The sequence below is a fragment of the Misgurnus anguillicaudatus genome, chromosome 2 (genome assembly GCF_027580225.2).
Source record: "Misgurnus anguillicaudatus chromosome 2, ASM2758022v2, whole genome shotgun sequence".
Taxonomy (NCBI): Eukaryota; Metazoa; Chordata; class Actinopteri; order Cypriniformes; family Cobitidae; genus Misgurnus; species Misgurnus anguillicaudatus.
The window spans coordinates 10831778-10854284 of NC_073338.2; the positions used below are offsets into that span (position 1 = coordinate 10831778).

Consider the following 22507-nt stretch of genomic DNA (forward strand, 5'->3'; position numbering starts at 1 on the left):
TATCAAATAGTCTATCCGCTTGATGGATCTGACCGCATATGTACTGAAATAAACAGGTATTCGGCTGCTTTTTACATGACATGGTTGGACCTGCCGAACAGGGTGAGCACTTTTTATACTGTGTTGAGCAAAGAGGCTGCACAGTTTGACCAGCGGGAAGCGGCCACACATCAGACCGGCCCTCACAGCCTCAAAACATCGGGTGTACTTTAGGACCCAGGAGTGGACGATGCTTGCGCCTCGCGGCAGTCACTGAAGAAACAAACAGGGTAAAACGGATCTATAAACTCATCAGATCACATAATTTAATGGAAAATTAATAGAAAAGGTGGATCTGTCTAATTAAATATTAAGTAAACATTCGTACAACTAGAATGCGAATGTGATTAGTTTACTTTTTGGCCGCACATCACCCGCTGCTATTATCTGCTCCTCACGTACCTTTACACAGCCTGGTTGTACTTGTGTTGCTGACATGCTGCTCTTGCTCTCAGGTGTTGCTGTGGGCGTTAGGGAACGTTAATGCGCCATACATCATTGCGTCACTATGTTACTTTTTATCATGTAAAAAATTATACTGGTATTATCGTGAACGGTATGATATGGCACACCCCTACTGTCAGTCTGTCTGCATTTTTATCATGTTGAGAAATATTCATCCCATGAATAATTAATATGGACACATGACATGTTCAGAATTAATAAACTTTTAATAAACTTCAGAACAGAGTGAGCTGGAAACAGTGCACGGATGTCATGTCGTGACCGACGAATTGGTAACACGCTCCGTGGGACCAATCTACTTTGAGAAACTTCTAAAACGCCAATGAACTTGGCATGCAGGTCTTTGCAACTGCCGGTGCAGCGCGAGTATTTAACTAATGGTATCAGCAGGGGAAAAGCAAACTGTGGCGACAGGATGTGACGTCTCCGTTCCTTTCTTTCAGGGAACGAGGGTTACATACGTAACCGAGACATTCCCTTTCAGTCGGTCACTACGACGTCACATCGTTAGTAATCGTTAACAGTGTCACAGCCACAGCTGCTGCCGTATCCCCCAGGAGCCTCTGATATTGTCTTGCCTTTGAATGTATTCAAGCAAGTCAAAATTCGAATGTACACGCAAGAGAGAGACGCAAGAGAGAGACGCAAGAGAGTGGCAACACTGTTATCTGAGCTCCGTCAAGTTCATCATCTAAATCTTATTTTCTTACTATCTTGTTCCTATCTATATAATATAACTTACTAGTTCATCTTAGGAATACTTTACCGTGACGATTATTCAACAGTTTCAATAAGTGAAACGATTTATCACTGGTAAACACCCAGTATTAGCATATAGCCCGCTAGCATCAGCAAACGGGGAAATGTGCTCCGTGCATTGGAGCTCCGTCGAGTTCATCATCTAAATCCTATTTTCTTTCTATCTCGTTCCTATCTATATAATATAACGTACTAGTTTATCTTAGGAATACTTTACCGTGACGATTATTGAACAGTATTAATAAGTAAAACGATCTATCACTAGTAAACACCTAGTGTTAGCATATAGCCCGCTAACATCAACAAACGTGCCGGTTGAAGTTAGCACTTGCTCACTGTCTGTTTACTGTAAATCTGCCTTCCTTTTCGATCTAATGGCGGACTTATCCGATGTATGTTTTTCAGACCTTTCTTCACCAGAGCGGGAAGCTGTGGAGGAGTTGTGGCCCGGCATTCGTACCAGGCGGTACAGCGTGCCTCACATCACCCAGGCTCCAGACACCCGGAGACGACCGAGGCACGCAACGAGTGAGCACCCATCTCGATGCAGCTTCACGGACCGCGTTCGGGCGAACGGAGACGCCATCGCCTAGCATGAAAACGGTAAGACTCCGCTTGTCATTGTAACCTGCACTACTTGCCACATGTACAGTTTAGCTTCTTCCGTCAGCATAGAGGGGTTTACATGTGCTAAGTGTATTGAAGTAGTAAGGCTGACGGAGAAGGTTGCAGAACTAAAAGTGCGCATCCGAACGTCTGCCGCACAGCATTCTTCCATCTTAGAAATATCTCAAAAATACGCCATATGCTGTCTGCATCAGATGCAGAAAAGCTTATCCATGCTTTTATGACCTCTAGAATAGACTATTGTAACTCGTTACTCGGGGGATGCCATGCAAATCAGGTAAACAAGCTACAGCTGGTTCAAAACGCCGCCGCAGTGCTTACTCGATCTAAAAAGTATGACCACATCAGTCCAATTCTGGCATCTTTACACTGGTTACCAGGTAAATATCGCATACATCTATCACTAGTAAACACCTAGTGTTAGCATATAGCCCGCTAGCATCAACAAACATGCCGGTTGAAGTTAGCACTTGCTCACTGTCTGTTTACTGTAAATCTGCCTTCCTTTTCGATCTAATGGTGGACTCATCCGATGTATGTTTTTCAGACCTTTCCTCACCAGAGCGGGAAGCTGTGGAGGAGTTGTGGCCCGGCATTCGTACCAGGCGGTACAGCGTGCCTCACATCACCCAGGCTCCAGACACCCGGAGGCGACCGAGGCACGCAACGAGCGAGCACCCATCTTGATGCAGCTTCACGGACAGCGTTCGGGCGAATGGAGACGCCATCACACAGCATGAAAACGGTAAGACTCCGCTTGTCATTGTAACCTGCACTACTTGCCACATGTACAGTTTAGCTTCTTCCGTCATAGAGGGGTTTACATGTGCTAAGTGTATTGAAGTAGTAAGGCTGACGGAGAAGGTTGCAGAACTAGAAGCGCGCATCCGAACGCTAGTTGAGGACAGTAAGACCGCTAATGTTAATGTTACAAACACTGTTTCGGGAGCGCCTAGTGTTAAGCGTAATACACATGGCTTGGTTCCGACTTCAGAGTCAAGGCGGCTGACTAACTGGGTGACTGTCAGGCAGCCTAGTCACATTCGGCATCCAAATCACGTTCCTGTTTTAATATCAAACAGATTTTCTCCACTCAGCAATACACCGGCTAAGACATCTGTTAAAGGTGCCCTGGTTATGACACCAGACTCCGCCAGTCGGGGATCACCAAAGATACTATTAAAGAGGTGTGTGAAATTGCAAAAACAATGTCAGACAATGTAATTTGCTCTGGTCCCCTCCCCGCCTACCGGGGGGATGAAACTTACAGTAGATTAGTGTCTCTTCATGGCTGGATGTCAAAGTGGTGCCCTCAGCATAACGTAGGGTTTATAGACAATTGGAAGCATTTCCGGGGAAGACCTGACCTGCTAAAGAGAGATGGCCTCCATCAGTCTCCGGAAGGAAGTGCTATGCTCTCTATAAATCTGACCAATAGTCTTACTTTTGATATTGTCTGACTATCCAGGGCCCAGGTCAGGAAACAGACAGATCGGCTTACCCATCAGTCTGTTAGCTGCCTTGACATGTCAAGATCACATATACCCCAGCACATAGAGCCTTTTTTAACAGAGTACCACCACATCTCGACTGTGTCTGTTCCTCGAGCAAATAAATACAGAGCACCGTTTACCTCGTCTCGTACAAATCTTATTAACATAAAATTAGAACACAATACATTACCAGATGAAACTCAAATGTTGAAATTCGGCCTTCTTAACATTAGATCGCTTACCAATAAAGAGCCAATTACCAATGAAATAATTACAGACCAAAACTTAGATGCACTCTGTTTAACAGAAACCTGGGTTAAAGCAGACGATTACACCAGTTTAAACGAATCCACCCCACAAGACTATTATTATAAACATGTTCCTCGTCTAAAAGGGAGAGGGGGTGGTGTAGCTACAATACACAATAAAATATTCAAAGTAAGCCATAAATCCAACCTAAAATTTAATTTGTTTGAAAAAATACTGTTAAATATGGAAATAACTGATCGCAACAACAAACGGCTTTCGTTCATTTTAGCTACCATATATAGGCCTCCGGGGCACCACACAGATTTTCTTAAAGAAATAGCAGACTTCCTATCTGAGCTTACAGTCACTGTAGATAAAGCTCTTATCGTTGGTGATTTTAATATCCATGTGGATAATCCAAAAGATGCATTAGGACGTGCGTTTATGGATGTTCTAAATTCTCTCTGCATTAAACAAAACGTGTCAAGGCCCACGCATACTCGTAATCACACACTAGACTTAATTCTGTCACTCGGACTCAATATTAATGACATCGAAATATCACCCCAGAGCGATGCCGTTTCAGACCATTGCCTTCTGTCATACACAATACTTCTAGATAGGACCGCTCAGTCTACAACATGCTACAGATTAGCCAGAACAATAATTTCCACCACTAAAGATAGCTTCATTAGCACTCTTCCAGACCTGTCTCAAATGAAACATGTAGCAGATAACCGTGAAGATCTAGATATTATAATAGAAAACCTGAACAACGTCTGCTCTAGCACGTTGGATGCCGTTGCTCCCATTCAAAAAAGAGAATCAAAGAAAAACCGCCAGCTCCATGGAATGACCATCATACTGCAGCCCTTAAAAAAGTAGCTAGAAAATGGAAAGAAACTACCGAAGCAAAAAGTTAGAGGTATGGCGTTCAGCATGGAAAGAGAGTGTTCAACACTACAGACAGGCTATTAAAACTGCCAGATCTACTTATCTCAGTACGCTCTTTAAAGAAAATCATAACAACCCTCGTTTCCTATTTAGCACAGTTGCGAAACTGACTAGAAACAAAGAACAAACAGAAACCAATAGTAAACTCCAACACAATAGTGATGACAAAATTATGTTTATTAGGGAAAACATAGAAACTACGCAAGCAGCCACCACTCTACCCAATAGTACATTTTCCACTAGATTACCAAACGAACATCTTGAGTCATTTAATCCTACTACAATAGAAGAGCTCTCTAAACTAGTAACGTCATCCAAATCATCGTCCTGTATACTAGACCCCGTTCCCACAAAATTACTAAAAGAGGTATTTCATGTAGTGTCAGACACGGTACTTAATATCTTGAACTCATCTCTAGAATTAGGATACATTCCAACAGCTTTCAAACTAGCAGTTATTAGACCGCTCATTAAAAAACCAAACCTTGACCAGGGAGATCTTAATAACTTTAGACCAATCTGAAATCTACCTTTTCTTTCTAAAATATTAGAAAAAGTAGTGGCAAGCCAGCTACGCACATTCGTAGAAAATAATAATACATATGAAAAGTTCCAATCAGGATTCAGGCCCCACCATAGCACAGAGACAGCGCTGCTTAGAGTTACATATGACCTCCTATTAACATCCGATCATGGTGAAATCTCAATCCTTATATTACTAGACCTTAGTGCAGCCTTTGACACAATAGATCACACAATCTTACTCAATAGACTAGAAAACTATGTTGGCATCAGTGGTCAGGCGTTAGCCTGGTTCAGATCGTATCTAACCAATCGATATCACTTTGTTTATGTAAATGAGGAAGAGTCATATCACTCCCCCGTTAAATACGGCGTACCTCAGGGATCAGTTCTAGGCCCTATCCTATTCTCGTTATATATGTTACCTCTAGGAGACATTATCAGGAAACATAACATAAGTTTTCAATGCTATGCGGATGATACCCAGCTCTACATCTCGTCGCATCCTAGCGAAACCCACCAGTTTTATAAGCTAACAGACTGCATTAGTGATATTAGGGAATGGATGGCACATAACTTTCTTATGCTAAACTCCAATAAGACAGAGATACTTATTATTGAACCGAATCGCTACAAACATAATATGTCAGATTACAAGTTGCCCATAGATGGCTGCACGGTGTTGCCATCTTCCACGGTTAAGAATTTAGGCGTAATGTTTGACAGCAATCTATCTTTCGATAGTCATACCGCCAACGTCTGCCGCACAGCATTCTTCCATCTTAGAAATATCTCAAAAATACGCCATATGCTGTCTGCATCAGACGCAGAAAAGCTTATCCATGCTTTTATGACCTCTAGAATAGACTATTGTAACTCGTTACTCGGGGGATGCCATGCAAATCAGGTAAACAAGCTACAGCTGGTTCAAAACGCCGCCGCAAGAGTGCTTACTTGATCTAAAAAGTATGACCACATCAGTCCAATTCTGGCATCTTTACACTGGCTACCAGGTAAATATCGCATACAATTTAAAATATTACTAATCACCTACAAAGCCTTAAATGGCCTAGCGCCCTCGTATATTAAAGAACTACTATCAGAATACAATCCATCACGTTGTAACAATCAGCCCTATCGGTTGTGTCACAAAATATATATAAGGGGTCAGATTTTACTGTGTGAGATTAAAAGAGTTAAAATGATGAGACAAACAAGTGTAATCAACTTAAATAAGTGTATTTACAAACACAAGACTTAAAACAACACACTAAAAACTCAAGACTGTTAAAAGAAAGGAATATAAAAAACCAAACCTAAAACAATCTAAAAGTCCAAGTGTGCTAAAAGTCCAAGTGTTCAAAGTGTCCTCCAGTGTTTATACAATAAAAGTGTAATCCACAAAACGTGTTTGGAAGGGTAAGTCCACAATGATAGGTAACTCCACAATCCAACAGAGGTTTAGCTTTAGCATATGCTAACCATGTGCTTCTGCTGCTTCCTTTTATACTGGCATTGTTTCCTGTCATGTGATTACTCACATGACAGGCAACCCAAACAAAATAAAAGACCTAAACACATAAAATAGCAAAAGGAATAAAATGGAATAAAATGGCTAAGAAAACATGTAAAACCTATTTAAAACTCAAATATACATAAAACCACAATATAATGTATAAAATGAGCGGTACAACATGTTTCTTGTGTGACGGTGTCACATAGTCCCCCCCCTTAGCTTACCGCCTCGGGGAAGGAACTAGACCTTTAAAAGTTACCGTCAGCCATTGTCCATGAAATGAGTATCCTATCGCACCTGTGCATTAAGATGTCCTTGGTTCATAGTCCGTGCTAGGCCCGCCCACATCGGCACTAGCTTGCCGGAGGAATCTGTGGAAATCCAGTAGAGAGGTGGAATCCAATACCAGCCCGAGTGCCCCTGGGTAGACGGTACCTTTCCTCCCAGAGTTCTATTACACCCAGCTCCGCTGGCACGCCATTCCCCCTGGTGTTTCCTCCTTTCCGGCTTGTGGGTCTGATGATGGATGTTAGCAGATGAACGGTGGTGATGCTGATGTTGTGGTTGCTTATGTGAGTTGGTGACAACATACTCCTTGTTCTCCACACCACATATCTTGCAGTTTCTGAGGAATGCCCAGACGTCTTTGCGGATTGTAGGCCACCAGGCCACCTCCAGGATCCTGAGGAGAGTTTTCAGCTTTCCTTGATGCCTCTCCTCAGACCTGTAATGGAGGTGCTGTATCGTCTGGGGGACCAGGGCTTGAGGTATGATGAGTTGTATCTTGCCCTGGCCATCTTCCTTCTGGATATGACGATACAGCAGGCCCTGGTGGCTCCTCACGCTGATGATGGTGGTCTGAGCGGTGGGTGGAGAGATGGTAAGTCCTTGGAGTATGTCGTCCCTAGCCTGCGTGCTGCAAAGTTCCTGTCTGGAGAAGGGGAGGACGGAGAAGGTGAAGTGGAAATCTGGCCCTGCTGGTACTGTGGCACAGTGGTCTCTGTCCATGGCTCTGTTGACTGTCCGTGAAGTAGTAGAAATGGTGGAACTGTTGGTAGGAGGAATACCAGGGGAGATCGTGGGAGGCACTGGGCTGGCAGTCGATGCAGGTGGAGAGACTGTAGCAACTGAAGCTCTCTCTTTCTTCAGCTCTTTTGCCAACTTGTTGTCCCTTCTCTTAAAACACTCGACCACCTCTCTCTCCAGTGTGGCCACGGCATCCTTCACAGATTCCTCCAGCTTACAGATTTTAAAATCCACATTTTCTCTAAAAAACACTTCACGGTTAAAATGACTTTCAACAGAGTCTTTAAAATCCTTCTCCAGTTTTAAAACAATGTTCTTAAGTTCAGATAGTTCAGCACGCAGTTTTGTACACTCACATTTACATAAAATCCGTTCATCATTAAAACCAGCAGATGTTTTAAAAGAAGCAGCATTGAAAGAATTGGTCGTCATCTTTTAACTTTTTTCTCAACACAGCTTATAAAATCTTTAAAACGATCCCCGTACGGGCCACCACTATGTAACAATCAGCCCTATCGGTTGTGTCACAAAATATATATAAGGGGTCAGATTTTACTGTGTGAGATTAAAAGAGTTAAAATGATGAGACAAACAAGTGTAATCAACTTAAATAAGTGTATTAACAAACACAAGACTTAAAACAACACACTAAAAACTCAAGACTGTTAAAAGAAAGGAATATAAAAAACCAAACCTAAAACAATCTAAAAGTCCAAGTGTGCTAAAAGTCCAAGTGTTCAAAGTGTCCTCCAGTGTTTATACAATAAAAGTGTAATCCACAAAACGTGTTTGGAAGGGTAAGTCCACAATGATAGGTAACTCCACAATCCAACAGAGGTTTAGCTTTAGCATATGCTAACCATGTGCTTCTGCTGCTTCCTTTTATACTGGCATTGTTTCCTGTCATGTGATTACTCACATGACAGGCAACCCAAACAAAATAAAAGACATAAACACATAAAATAGCAAAAGGAATAAAATGGAATAAAATGGCTAAGAAAACATGTAAAACCTATTTAAAACTCAAATATACATAAAACCACAATATAATGTATAAAATGAGCGGTACAACATGTTTCTTGTGTGACGGTGTCACAACGTAAACTGCGCTCACAAAATTCTGGTCACTTAATTATCCCTAGCATATCAAAAGTGTCTAAAGGTGGTAGATCCTTTTCCTACTTAGCCCCTAAGCTCTGGAATGATTTACCAAATAATGTTCGAGTATCAGACACAGTCGATCAATTTAAATCTAAACTTAAGACATTCTTCTTTAACAAAGCATTCACATAAAATGTCCAGTAAATGTACTTTTCCCGCAGTAGTTAGTTTGTCTAGAACAAAGCACTCACATACCTCATATGGGTAATATACTATTGCCGCAATGGTTAGCCTGTCTGGAACCGAGCTGACTTGAACCACTATAATGTTTGACACTTGCATTACATGCGAACGGCCCCTACGCTAATAGAATTCTGTTTTTCTCTCCCTGTCTCGTCCTTGACCACGAGGACAATGAAACAAACAGACCCAGTTCCTGTTGCTGTGAAGATCATCGCACCACTGATCCACTGGCTGTCCTTCAACATGATGACCAGCCGATGCCCGACCAACGACCACCGGCCAAACCAGTTTAATTCGCTTACCCGCCTCCTATCCCTACCGTATATATATATATATATATATATATATATATATATATATATATATATATATATATAAATATATATTAATTCCTCCCAAGGGTTTTTGTCCTTCTAGGAGTTTTTCCCATTGGGTTTTTCCTAGGGGTTTTTTTTGTCCCAGGGAGAGTCAGCCAACTTTGGCTTAACTTAGCACTTTACTGTATACGTTACATTATTAATATGCTCGCTTGTACGGTTAAACCACAATCTCTACTTCTTATATTATCTTTTGATTTTCTGTGTTCTCCTCTACATCTTCTCATGTAAAGCTGCTTTGCAACAATTAACACTTGTGAAAAGCGCTATATAAATAAAATTGAATTGAATTCTGCACAGGGCAAAGTTTGCTCTTCTCCCAGTCGACCTGAAGGTCCAGACGAGCGAGGTGTTTGAGCACCTGTTCCATGTGCTCGCAAAGCATCTGACGAAATTGAGCTATCAGTCGTCTAGATATGCCAAGATGCGCACACCGTTCTCTCTCAGGGGTTTTAAAGCCCCCTTTGCGACCTTCGTGAAGACACGGGGAAAGAAAGAAAGCCCAAATGACAAGATTTTGTACTGATATGCCCGCCCCTCGAACGCAAAGCAAAGAAATGGCCTGTGCAGGGGAAAATGGAGACATGAAAGTATGTGTCCTACAGGTCGATGGCTGCAACCAATCTTGTGGGCGGATGCATTGAAATATGCTCCTCTGCGTCAACATTTTGAAAGGCATTCTGTAAAGTGCAATGAAGTAAGGGCTGTAAAACCCTGACCTCATCTCAGCTAGGGGAAACCGGCTTGATAGCTTCCTTCAACGGCTGGAAAAGCTGTTTCCAAGCCTCCAGACACTGAACGAGAGAGATTAACGGCATGATCGGTGCTCCTGCGGCAAGCGGAGGTGATCGCCAATGAATGCTCTTTGGCCACATCAACAGAAGTGTTGTTTAAGTGTTGTGTAATCCAACTCCGCTGATGGGTAGCTGAGCTGGAGAGACTCTGTTTTATGGGTCCCGGCTGCTGTAACACACCAGCTGGTGATAGAGGAAGGGGAGGACGTTGGGTTATGAGCCTGTCTGTAGCTCCCGTGTTCCTCTGGGGACCTGGAGTAGAAAGGAGATTTCTTGTGTGGTTTGTGGGTGCTGGTTGAAAAACCGGTGGAACAGAATTGAAAACCAAGGAGTGGTCCCTTCACTAACTCCCAAGAGCGACCCCCTCCATCTCCAGGTCGCCCATCTCAGGGCCACTTAGATTTCATTTTCTACCTCTTGTGGCGGGCTGAGCAGGTGGGGCGGACTGCTAATGGGGGGTTCCTCCCTGCTGCCGGGATGGAGGAACGAAAATGGCCGTTGCAGGATGCCCCCGGCGAGGGGCAGCCTGAGGCACTGACATAGCAGAGGGCAGCTACTTCGAGAAGGTACTAAAGCACAAATGAATTTGGCATTCAGGTATTTGCATTTGCTGGTGCCACCCCGCCGTGCGAGTATAAAACGAGCTGCAGGTGCAGTATCAAATCAGCTATTTTTTCTGAGAAAGCCGAGCATCATTGTCCGGCGGAGATCAGCAGGAAAACAGCAAACTGTGGCGACGGGATGTGACGTCTCCTTTCCCTTTCCTTCAAGGAACGAGGGTTACATACGTAATCGAGATGTTCCCTTTCAGTCGGTCACTACAACGTCACGTCGGGACAAATGAAATGAGAATCCCTACCAAAAAGCCACTGCATCTGACCCTTTCAGTGCCTGTGTAAACCTTCTGACTTCTATCTTAAGAGAGGCGCACCTGGGCTTACTGCAGAAGACCAGTCACTACTTAACACTTACAGACTACAGAGGCTCAAAGGGAATGTCCTGTAAGGCTTTCAGAACCACGTACAGATCCCAAGGAGGAACAGAGGGGGGCCGCGGGGGATTTAACCACTGCACACCCCTTAAAATCTAATAACCAGGTTGTGCGGCCCCAATGACCTACTGTTTATCTGAGTGTGGTGTGCAGATATCACAGCAATGTCTATTATCATGGTGGAGGGGGACAGCCTCCTCTCCAACTGATGTTGAAGATATAAAAGAACGACACTGATTGGCCATTTTCTGGGACAAGTTGACAAACTGGTTCCATTTTTAGCATGTAAGCCTGTCTCATGGATGGTGCTCGCGCTGCAGCAATTTTGTTAGATATCACTTGTGGTAAATCACTTAGAACTTCCGCGTTGCAGATGCCATAATGTGCCTCCTGCCTAAGAAAGAATGTCCTTTCTCAGGTTAATTAGCCGGGGGGTGGGGGGAGGCTGCTGTCACAAGGAGGTTTGGCGCAACCAGTAAAATGCTCTGTTCGTCCTTCCTGACTTTGCACAGAGTTTGTGTGAGAAGGCTGACTAGGGGAACACATATTTGCACACTAAAAGCCAGACTGAGGAGCCGATGTCGATGGGCCAGGTGTAGTTTTCTTGCGATGCGGCATGATGTAAGCGATGGTCTCAGTCTGCTTCTGGGTGTCACGACCGGTTAAACACCGGGAAGTGGAAAACAAAAAGGAGAACCCAAACGCAGAGGAATGTATGAAAATATAACTATGAGTTTAATAAATATAACCAAAACACCCACGAGGGGGTAAAACAAGTAATAACAAAAACACTGTGATGAAACACAAAACAAAGCAGAACAAGAGAAACACTGGAACAGATAACTGGAAACATCCACACTGAAAATACGACAACGCACGCACACCACACAGAGAACACAAGGGCATTAAATAGACAGCACATCAATGGGGAACAGGTGAACATAATTAATCACTTAAGACATGATTACATAAGGGAGTAGGGTAAAAGTGACAAGACACTGGGAACACGTGTTACACATACATGATGTGAAACAACACGTATTCCCACATAAAACAATGCTGCCCTGGTCCTGCCCGCTGGATAATAACCAAGGTCAGGCAAGACCATGACAGCCACAAAACACTAGGAACACGTGTCACACAGATATGATGTGAACACACGTGTTCCCACGTACACACACTGCTGCCCTGACCTTGCCCACAGAACATAGACCTGATCTACACTAAGGTCTGGCAAGATCACGACAGCAACAAGACACCGGGAACATGTGGCAGCCACACACACAGAATGTGATCCCACATGTCCCCACACGGAACATGATACTGCCACGGTCCTGTCAGATGCACTCAGACCTACATCTAGCACGGATGTCCGACAGGACCATGACAGTACCCCCCACTTAAAAGACGGATACAAGACGTCACAAACAAAAACAAACAAAAACATTAAACACGAGGAACGAGAGACTGAACAACAGAAGACACCCATGAGAACACAACAATAAACATCAAAGGCAAACAAACATAAGTAACAAAAGGGTTGGGATGGTTCAACAAAAACAATACATGATGAAGGGGAGGTGGGGAAAAAGCAGGGGGAACAAAATGTCCAAAGTTATGAGAGTGAGTCCCAAATCTCAATGGCTGAGATGCCGAGGGGTGACGTGGTCCGGATCGCGCCTGCGCCGGCGGGTGACGTGTCCGCGGCTGCGCAGGCGGCTGCACCGGCGGGTGACGTGTCTCCGGCTGCACCGGCGGGTGACGTGTCTCCGGCTGCACCGGCGGGTGACGAGTCTGCGGCTGCACCGGCGGGTGACGAGTCTCCGGCTGCACCGGCGGGTGACGAGTCTCCGGCTGCACCGGCGGGTGACGAGTCTCCGGCTGCACCGGCGGGTGACGAGTCTCCGGCTGCACCGGCGGGTGACGAGTCTCCGGCTGCACCGGCGGGGGACGGGTCTCCGGCTGCTCCGGCGGGTGACGTGTCTCCGGCTGCACCGGCGGGTGACGTGTCCCCGGCTGCACCGGCGGGTGACGTGTCTCCGGCTGCACCGGCGGGTGACGTGTCTCCGGCTGCACCGGCAAGTGACGTGTCTCCGGCTGCACCGGCGGGTGACGTGTCTCCGGCTGCACCGGCGGGTGATCCGGAGCGTCTTTCGTCCTTCTCCTCCTCCGTCTGGATGCAGAGGATGCGGGACGGAGATCAAGCGCAGGAGTGGGTGAGGTCGGCGAAGAAAAGGTCTCCAGCACCGGAGGGACGGGAGTCGACCTCCCCAGTCTGACAGCCCCGGTCATAATCCCCCTCACGCTGGACTGAGTCTGGCGGGGTCCAGCAAGCCCAGTTGGTCGCCGCCTGGCATTCACCTCGGGTCCGCATACGAGTGGGTCATAAAACTCGTAACCCGACTCGTATGCGGGACGGGATCCTCTTCCCCGTATCGCCAGGCGGCTGCCAGCAAACATCCTCGCTGGGTTCAGTTTTGGTGCGTGCGTTCTGTCACGACCGGTTAAACACCGGGAAGTGGAAAACTAAAAGGAGAACCCAAACGCAGAGGAATGTATGAAAATATAACTATGAGTTTAATAAATATAACCAAAACACCCACGAGGGGGTAAAACAAGTAATAACAAAAACACTGTGATGAAACACAAAACAAAGCAGAACAAGAGAAACACTGGAACAGATAACTGGAAACATCCACACTGAAAATATGACAACGCACGCACACCACACAGAGAACACAAGGGCATTAAATAGACAGCACATCAATGGGGAACAGGTGAACATAATTAATCACTTAAGACATGATTACATAAGGGAGTAGGGTAAAAGTGACAAGACACTGGGAACACGTGTTACACATACATGATGTGAAACAACACGTATTCCCACATAAAACAATGCTGCCCTGGTCCTGCCCTCTGGATACTAACCAAGGTCAGGCAAGACCATGACAGCCACAAAACACTAGGAACACGTGTCACACAGATATGATGTGAACACACGTGTTCCCACGTACACACACTGCTGCCCTGACCTTGCCCACAGAACATAGACCTGATCTACACTAAGGTCTGGCAAGATCACGACAGCAACAAGACACCGGGAACATGTGGCAGCCACACACAGAATGTGATCCCACATGTCCCCACACAGAACATGATACTGCCACGGTCCTGTCAGATGCACTCAGACCTACATCTAGCACGGATGTCTGACAGGACCATGACACTGGGCTGCCGAGAACTGATGTGAGAAGTCCTTGAACATCTCACCAAACAGACCGGCCTGGGACACAGGAGCATTCAAGAGTCTGGTTTTATCAACATACCGCATGTTCGCTAGTCACAGCCAGAGATGCCATTTCTGGACCACCAGGGTGGACATGGCACATCTGACGGCTTGTCCTGTGGCTTTGCTCGCACAGAGCCCCAAGTCAGTAGCCACAAAAAGTAAAGGCAACTGAAACATGACCTCCCTACCCAAAGGAGGGAGCAGATCCGAAATTGACAATGCTGCAACAGACATGGTATCCGGTGGAGGACCGTCAGAGACACGTAAAACAGGCGCCACTTGTTTCCACTGGCACCACCAGTTCAGCACTGTTATACAGAGATCATTCTTGTGTAGTTTTGTCACCTCGCCTTTGGCGGGATTCATCAACGAAGGAGGGTGCCGCTCCTGGAGAAACTACACCCGTCGCCGCAGATCCACGAGGATCCACTCTTACAAGTTCAAACTAAGTAAAATAAAATGGTGGAAAACAATGCGAGCCTCCACTGTGGTCCTGAGAGTTCAATCAACTTCAGGCAAGCAGTGTTCTTTCAGAGCAGTAGAGAGCTTCTCAGATGCGGATGATCTGCCACCTTTTAAAGCAAAAAAAGATGATTTGGTACTGCACCTGCGGCTTGTTTTGTGCTCGCACGGCGGTGGAGAGCCAGCGGACGCGGGTGCCTGCATGCCAAGTTCATTGGCGCTTTGATAGCTTCTCGAAGTAGATTGGGAACATGCTTTGCGGGACCAATTCGCCAGTCACAACGTAACATCGTGTATGTTCTGTTTTGTAAAATAAAACACATATATTTTTATCAATATCTTGTTAATGGGTACCTGCTCGCTGGTGTAATATTACACCGCTTTTACTAAAAAAAGTTAGCAGTGATATTATATACAAATTATCATACAATGGCATTTTTCTGGATTTTGTTAAATAAGACATGAAGGTGCAAATGGGAAGGTTGTCGATGTGGGCGGGGGGTCTAAATTTTAACAAAATATGCATACATTAACATTCTTTTTTAATCAATGAGTAATATTATTTAAATGTGTTTTGGTCTTTTTCAGCTATGTGCAGAGCAGCTGATGGGCAGACTTCATCTGAAAGGAAAACATCACAAACTAAAAACAACTGATTTTCTTCAGCTAACTGAACATTCACAATCCCGTGAGATCTGTGCAGAGGAAACGTTTGCTCAGAGTTTTCTACAAAAGTTACTGATGATGGACTACAGAGCAAGATGCATCAAAAGTGAATATAACAATGAACAGAATCACACACAACAAACAGAAAATGAGCTGTCTGAAGATGTGGAAGATGCTTTTAATGCTATTTTTGATGAAACAACTAGACCTGCTGAAGACTTTAACAAATTAGAGCCAATTCACTTGATGGACGCTCAGATGGCTGTGTTTTATTGTGCTGATAGTTTCCTAAAGCAGCTCATGGTCACTAAACTCTCACAGTGTCAGTTTGCTCTTCCTCTGCTTGTACCAAATCCATTCACACAGAGGATTGAGTTTCCTCTCTGGACATTCAGACAAATCAACAAGAGCTGGAAGACGATTAATGATAAAGGTCAAACCTTTAGCAAAATCCAGCCGGTCTACAAGGCAGAAACACCAATGGTGGCTTTCTTCAGGTTTGGTTCTGTGTCTTCATCCAAGTCTCAGCTGATGAACAATTTGATCAATGAGAAACACAACACATTCTTCCACAGGAACTGTCCAGGCAGCAGCAGATCCAGAGTACTGATGGATGGGGTGGTGGAGATCGCCTGGTACTGCCCATCTGGAGAAAAAACTGATACATTTCCTGACTGTGTTGCATTCTGTAATCTTCATGGTGATGCAGGAGAAAATGAGAAACAACTGAATATTTTAACTCAGATGGCTTCTGTAAATGTTGTTATTTTACCTCAACTAAACAGGAATGACAACAGCATGACAAAAATCCAAAACCTCTTCACGGACTCAAAGCCGCTGATTTGCCTTCTTACTGAGAGTGATTCAGCTCTCACAAAAATATGTAAAGGGAAATACAAAATGGGATTGAAAGACAGAAATCAGTCAGATGTACTTGAAGAACTCAGAAGAGCTGTAAATAATGGACTCTCATCTTCAGACTCATCTTCTCTTTTCAAGCTTGAAGATGTTGCAGATAAATCACACATCACAGTAGATGAAAAGATTGATGATGATTGCAGGAAAGGAAAAGACGCAGCACAGAAAATGATTCGTTTACTGAAGAATAAAAATCTGACAGAAATCAAAGAATCATTTCTGCCGTGTCAGGGAAAACTGTGGCATCAGTGGTGTCAGAAGAATAAAGAACTACATCAACCTACACTGGGTGAAATACAAAAGAGTGATAACATAGAAAAAAAACAAAGCTGTAAGAAATCAGAAATGAAGAAAATTCGTGAACTGCAGCACACATCTGTATTAAGTGAATTTATACAAATCTTTATTCAACAACTGAATTCAAAAGAAAGAAATGAGATGACATATTTTCTTAAGTGGATTGGGATCCTACTAGATGACTACACCACTGAAACTCTTTCAACTCTTCATCATGAGTATGATAAAACGTGGTCAACAGTCTTAGATCTTAAAAAGAAATCTGATAAATCTCAACAACTGGCAGCTGAACAAGATGAACTTGAGAGAATATCTGAGAAACTACAAGCTGCAACCTTTGGTTTGGAGCACATTCTGAGAGAGATCGGTCAGATATATGAATCATGTTCATCTATGAAGAAGAACAAGAAAAACCTAAATCTTGACTTCTCTTCTCTTCCGGGTCTTGCAGCAGAGATGATGATGTCTGGATTTCCACTGGAGCTGATGGATGGAGATGCTGCTCATGTTCCTCTGATCTGGGTTACTGCAGTTTTAGATGAACTCATCAAGAAACTGGGAGACAAGAGAGTCTATGTGTTGTCAGTTTTAGGGATTCAGAGCTCTGGGAAATCTACCATGTTAAATGCAATGTTTGGTCTGCAGTTTGCTGTCAGTGCTGGTCGGTGCACTAGAGGAGCGTTCATGCAGCTGGTCAGAGTTTCAGATGAGATGAAAGATCAGCTGAAGTTTGATTATATTCTGGTTGTTGATACTGAAGGTCTTCGTGCTCTAGAGCTTGCTGGAAGATCAACAAGAAATCATGATAATGAAATGGCCACATTTGTTGTTGGTCTTGGAAATATGACATTGATCAACATCTTTGGAGAAAACACTGCAGATATGCAGGACATCCTTCAGATTGTTGTTCAGGCCTTCATGAGGATGAAGAAGATCAAACTAAATCCCAGCTGCATGTTTGTGCATCAGAATGTTTCCGACATCTCAGCTGGAGAAAAAAACATGGAAGGAAGAAGACGACTTCAGGAGAAACTGGATGAGATGACAAAGCTTGCGGCCAAAGAGGAAGATTGTAATACACAGTTTTTCAGTGAAGTCATTGAATTTGAAGTACAGAATGATGTGAAGTATTTTTCACAGCTTTGGGAGGGAAGTCCACCTATGGCACCACCAAACCCAAACTACAGCAGAAACATTCAGGAGTTGAAGTGCACCATTATCTCAAAAGCATCAAGATCAAGCGGCATTACTCTGTCACAGTTCAAAATGCGTATTAATGATCTTTGGAGTGCACTGCTGAATGAAAACTTTGTGTTCAGCTTTAAAAACACACTGGAGATTGCTGTATACAGAAGACTGGAAACTAAGTATAGTGACTGGACTTGGAGCCTCAGGAGTGCCATGATGAGAATTGAAGAAAAGTTTTACAACAGAATTGCGAATGGAAACAGGGACGTTCAGAAAAATGAACTGCTGGCTGAAATGAAGACAACAAAAGAAGAAGTAGAAAAATCAATGAAGTCTTATTTTGATGAGGACAGAGACAAAGACATTTTGTGTCAATGGAGAGGAAAATTTGAAACCAGAATTCAAGATCTTCATGATGACCTGGTGACGGAAACAAAAAGAAAGTTGGATGAAGCAATTCAACAAAAGAAAGCCAAGCAGAAGATTGACCAAAAACTTGCAGAGTATGAAAATATGCTTTTCTTTCGCAGCAAAGAACTCGCTTTGAGTCTGAAACACAGAGGAACAGATGAACACGTATTGAAAAAAGAATTTGACACAATGTGGAGTAAATGGGTCACTGAGTTGACTAAAGATATTCCTCCACTAAAAGATATTAATTTTTGGGAGGATGTCACTCAGATTTTATCTGAAAACAATGAATTGACTCTTGTAAATGAGCGACTAAATCTACCAGACTTCAAACAGATACTGATCAGAGGTGGTTATGATGACTACATTGTATTACAGAAGCATCAAGAGCATTCAGATGAGACTATGTCTTCAGAGGAAGCTGAAGATAGCTCTGAGAAAAGCCAGAGTGGGATATTTGAGTGGCTTGTGTATCCAGCAAAAACCGTGTTTACTTCTTTCTTTCCATGGAATAGAAAGCTAAAGAATCAGACCCTGAATGCTGAGTATCATGACTCTGTAAGGCAACTGATTAAAAAAATTATTAATGAAACTGAGAAAATAATGAAAAAATCACCAGTCAGAAGACAGGGCTACAATGACAGCTACATCCAAGAGTTAACAGACTGTGTTAAGAAGTTAGTAAAGGAACATCGATCAGAGAAAAGAAACTACTCTCTGAAAAAGGAGTTTATTATAGATCTCTGTCTTTATGTTTGTGACACTGCAAGTGAGAAATTTACTCAATGCCACAAGGAATACAGAGAAACAAATGATCTGGGAATTTATCTTGAGAAGCAAAAAACTCAATATTACAACGTCTTTAAGAACTACTGCAGAGGAGCAACAACAACAACCATACTTATCGATTTTATCTGCAGCAAACTTGAACCGTCCATCCTAGAAGAAGTTTACAATAAAACTGCTATTGATGTTGCAGCACAGATGAGATCAGACATACGATCATTATGTGAGAACAGATCCAATCTGGAAAAACACATTCTGAAATCACTCACAGAAAAAGAGGACTTTCAGCAGTACATACAATACATCCATGACCCCAAAAAACACTTCAAACAATTCATAAAAAATGAAGTAGACAAATACTTTACTCAACAAAGCAAAATAATTCTTAACCTTTTCAGAGGAAATCTACAACAGAAAGGGCAGATTGTGAGTAATGCAGTGCATGCAGTGACAGTAGAGGTCAAAAATAAGAGAGGAGATGGCAACATGTGGTTCACAAGTTTCACCAAAACACTCACAGATGAGCTGAAATTCACAGGTGAGTCATGTGTTGATCTCACAGAAATTAAAGACTTGAATTTTCTTGGGAAACATTTGAGTGAACGTCTGAATGAAATGATGTTAAAGCTACAAAAGAATTTCACAGGCAGTAGTGACTTTCAATTGGAAAATTGCAGGATGAAACCACATAAGATTTTGACTGATCATTTCTGTGAGTGCTGTTGGGTTCAGTGTCCTTTCTGTAAAGCAATCTGCACAAACACAATAAAAGACCATACTGGAGATCACACTGTTCCTTTTCATCGAAATAATGGACTGAATGGGTGGTATTACAGAAACACAACAAACTTGGCTATTAATTTCTGCACAACAGAAGTATCTGGTAATAAATTTTTTCATCCAAATTCCTCCGATTATAGTGTCCCATGGAAAGAATATAGAAAAGGAGGTCCTGAATATGCAAATTGGAGCATCACCCCTGACTTTTCAGAGCTGCCATACTGGAAGTGGTTTGTGTGCAGGTTTCAGAAAGATCTGGAGAAGTGTTACGGTAAAACATTCCAGGGCCACGGTGAGATTCCAGAGGAATGGAGACAGCACACAAAAAAGGGCGCTATAGAGAGTTTAGATAAATACATGTAATCGGGAAAACTCCTTTGCATCCCTATGGATAATATTTTGATGGATATCCTCTGAAATGATGGCTGAAAAGGATTTTTGCTTTTGGAATGTTTTTATTTGGATGCTTTATTCAATACTAAGTACACTGTAAAAGGATACACCGTGTTAAATGCAATGGAAAAATTTTGTTGATTAAAACTCTGACAAAAATTAATTTTTAGAAATTTGAGAAAAGACATTTTAATGAATTTGTTCTAGTGAAAAGATAACAAATTGGAATCTGAAGATGGACTTATTCCGACCACCTGGCAAGTTTACAGATTTCTCTTGCAGTAACATTTTGGAAAGATGGCATGGTATCTACAAGAAGCCTTGTCTCAAGGAAGGAAGGAAACAGTGACACTTGGCTGATAAAAAGCCCAATCCAATCGAAAACCAGTGGCCTATGGCTATCACTGAGAAAACACTACCTAGCAAAGATAATCTTGTGAGGAAAGTGGACCTAAAACTAATGAGAGAATATGTGCAGAAAACATTAATTCTCCCTATATCAGAAGTGGTTCTGCTTTATTCCCCTTAAGACATTAGTTAACCCATATACCCCAGGCAGGAGTGTGTCAGACATTTTTTTTTTATTTTGATATGTATTTGACTATGAATTGAACTTCCTTTTAGTTTTCCCATTGTTTCCCGTTTTAAGAGGATGTAGACCAAATTCATCAGTGCTTTAGTTGGTTGTGCAAGGTGCAGACATCCAGCTCCATCTTAATATCAAAGCCCTTTAAACACAATGTCTTTTTTATTACTAGCCTTGCTGGTTGTTTTAAGTAATCCAGCTGCTAAACTATTACAACGAATGAAGTTATAATTAAAGATTTTTTTAACACTTTTTTATTGCATTTATACTTAACCAAAAGAAATTATTTTATTTGTAATCATTACACAGACATATTGTATAGTTATATGTTGTTTAAAGTTATGTAAAGTAAATCCTGATTGAAGTAAAGCTTAAAGTACATTTACAGTTATACATTTGGCAGACACTTTTATCCAAAGCAACTTACAGTTTACAGTGTACAAGGTATACATTTTATCAACGTTTTCCCTGGGTTTGAACCCATGACCTTTTGCATTGCTAACACAAGGCTCTACCACTAAGCTTAATAAATTATATTAAGTCTTATTTTACTTTATATTTCAGTAGAATATGTCATGTATTACTCAAAATAATAAACAAATAAAATGACAGGTTCTTTTGATTTATGTCTGTTATTTGCTTAACTCAGTAAAACATGAAAGCTGCACACCAGGGTCAGACTGGAAAATAATTTTAGGTCGACAAATCTTTTCTTTCAAAAAGAAAATGTATTACTATTTGGTTATTCTATAAGAACAAAGTACCGTAGCACCCACTAAAGGCCACTTCACACTGGTCAGACAGACACCAACAGACGCGTCTGTTGGAGTCTGTCTGACCAGTGTGTAAACCCGGTTGGCCGGTGTTGGATAAAAGTAAATTTGACTTTAGAATGTGGTTGTGTGTTGGTGTCTGTTGGGTCTGTTGGTGTCTGTTGGAGTTGGTAGTTGTCTGACCAGTGAACTAAAACAGTCAAAAAACAGCCGCATCACATCGTCCCACAAAATATGGATAACTAAATGAATGTAATATTAAATCTTTTGTTAAAGATGTCATCATTAACCAGTTAATTATTGGAGTAATGTACATTATATTTGGATATTATACATACTTAAGTAATTAAATAATCAAATTAAACACAATAGCACAGTATCATCGACAGATTAACAAACATATTTAATATAAACTAACCTACCTTGACTGCGGTTTAACGTTAGCAGACCATCATCATGGTCTTTATGTGCCATATTCTGAAATATCCATCATATATGCAGGCTATTAAGCAGTGAAAGAAAATATAGAAATATTTAAACTAATTTATGAAACTGTTACTTTTAGTATTTTTTCCTCTTTTAAAGTCCTCAGTTTTAAATGACTTTCTCCAGCAACTGACCGCTGCACCCAACAATTCTGTATATCATTGCGCAGCGTCCCTCAGCAGCATGCTCAGCAGCGTTGCTGGTCGCAGTTGGTCAGGGACTATTTCTTTCCAACGGAAGGTAGAGTTTTAGACGTGATATTATTTAATGTTGCGTTTATAGGTCTACATATTTTTTGTTTTTATACTTGTAT

At 42.5% G+C, this 22507-nt stretch overlaps 1 protein-coding gene across 2 annotated transcripts in view; it reads left to right on the top strand.

The window, feature by feature from the left end:
• Positions 1–21504, top strand: part of LOC129441658 (interferon-induced very large GTPase 1-like) — a 28495-nt gene extending 6991 nt beyond the window's left edge. Inside the window, exons 1-2 of one of the 2 annotated variants that reach the window (XM_073872710.1) lie at positions 1225–1866; positions 15499–21501. In XM_073872710.1, coding sequence (XP_073728811.1) covers positions 1654–1866; positions 15499–20319 — 5034 coding nt within the window. In that variant the 5' untranslated portion in view covers positions 1225–1653 and the 3' untranslated portion in view covers positions 20320–21501. Of the gene's footprint in view, positions 1–1224; positions 1867–15498 lie in introns of those variants that run through there. The other variant, XM_073872706.1, reaches the window with a different exon arrangement.
• Positions 21505–22507: the final 1003 nt, after the last annotated feature.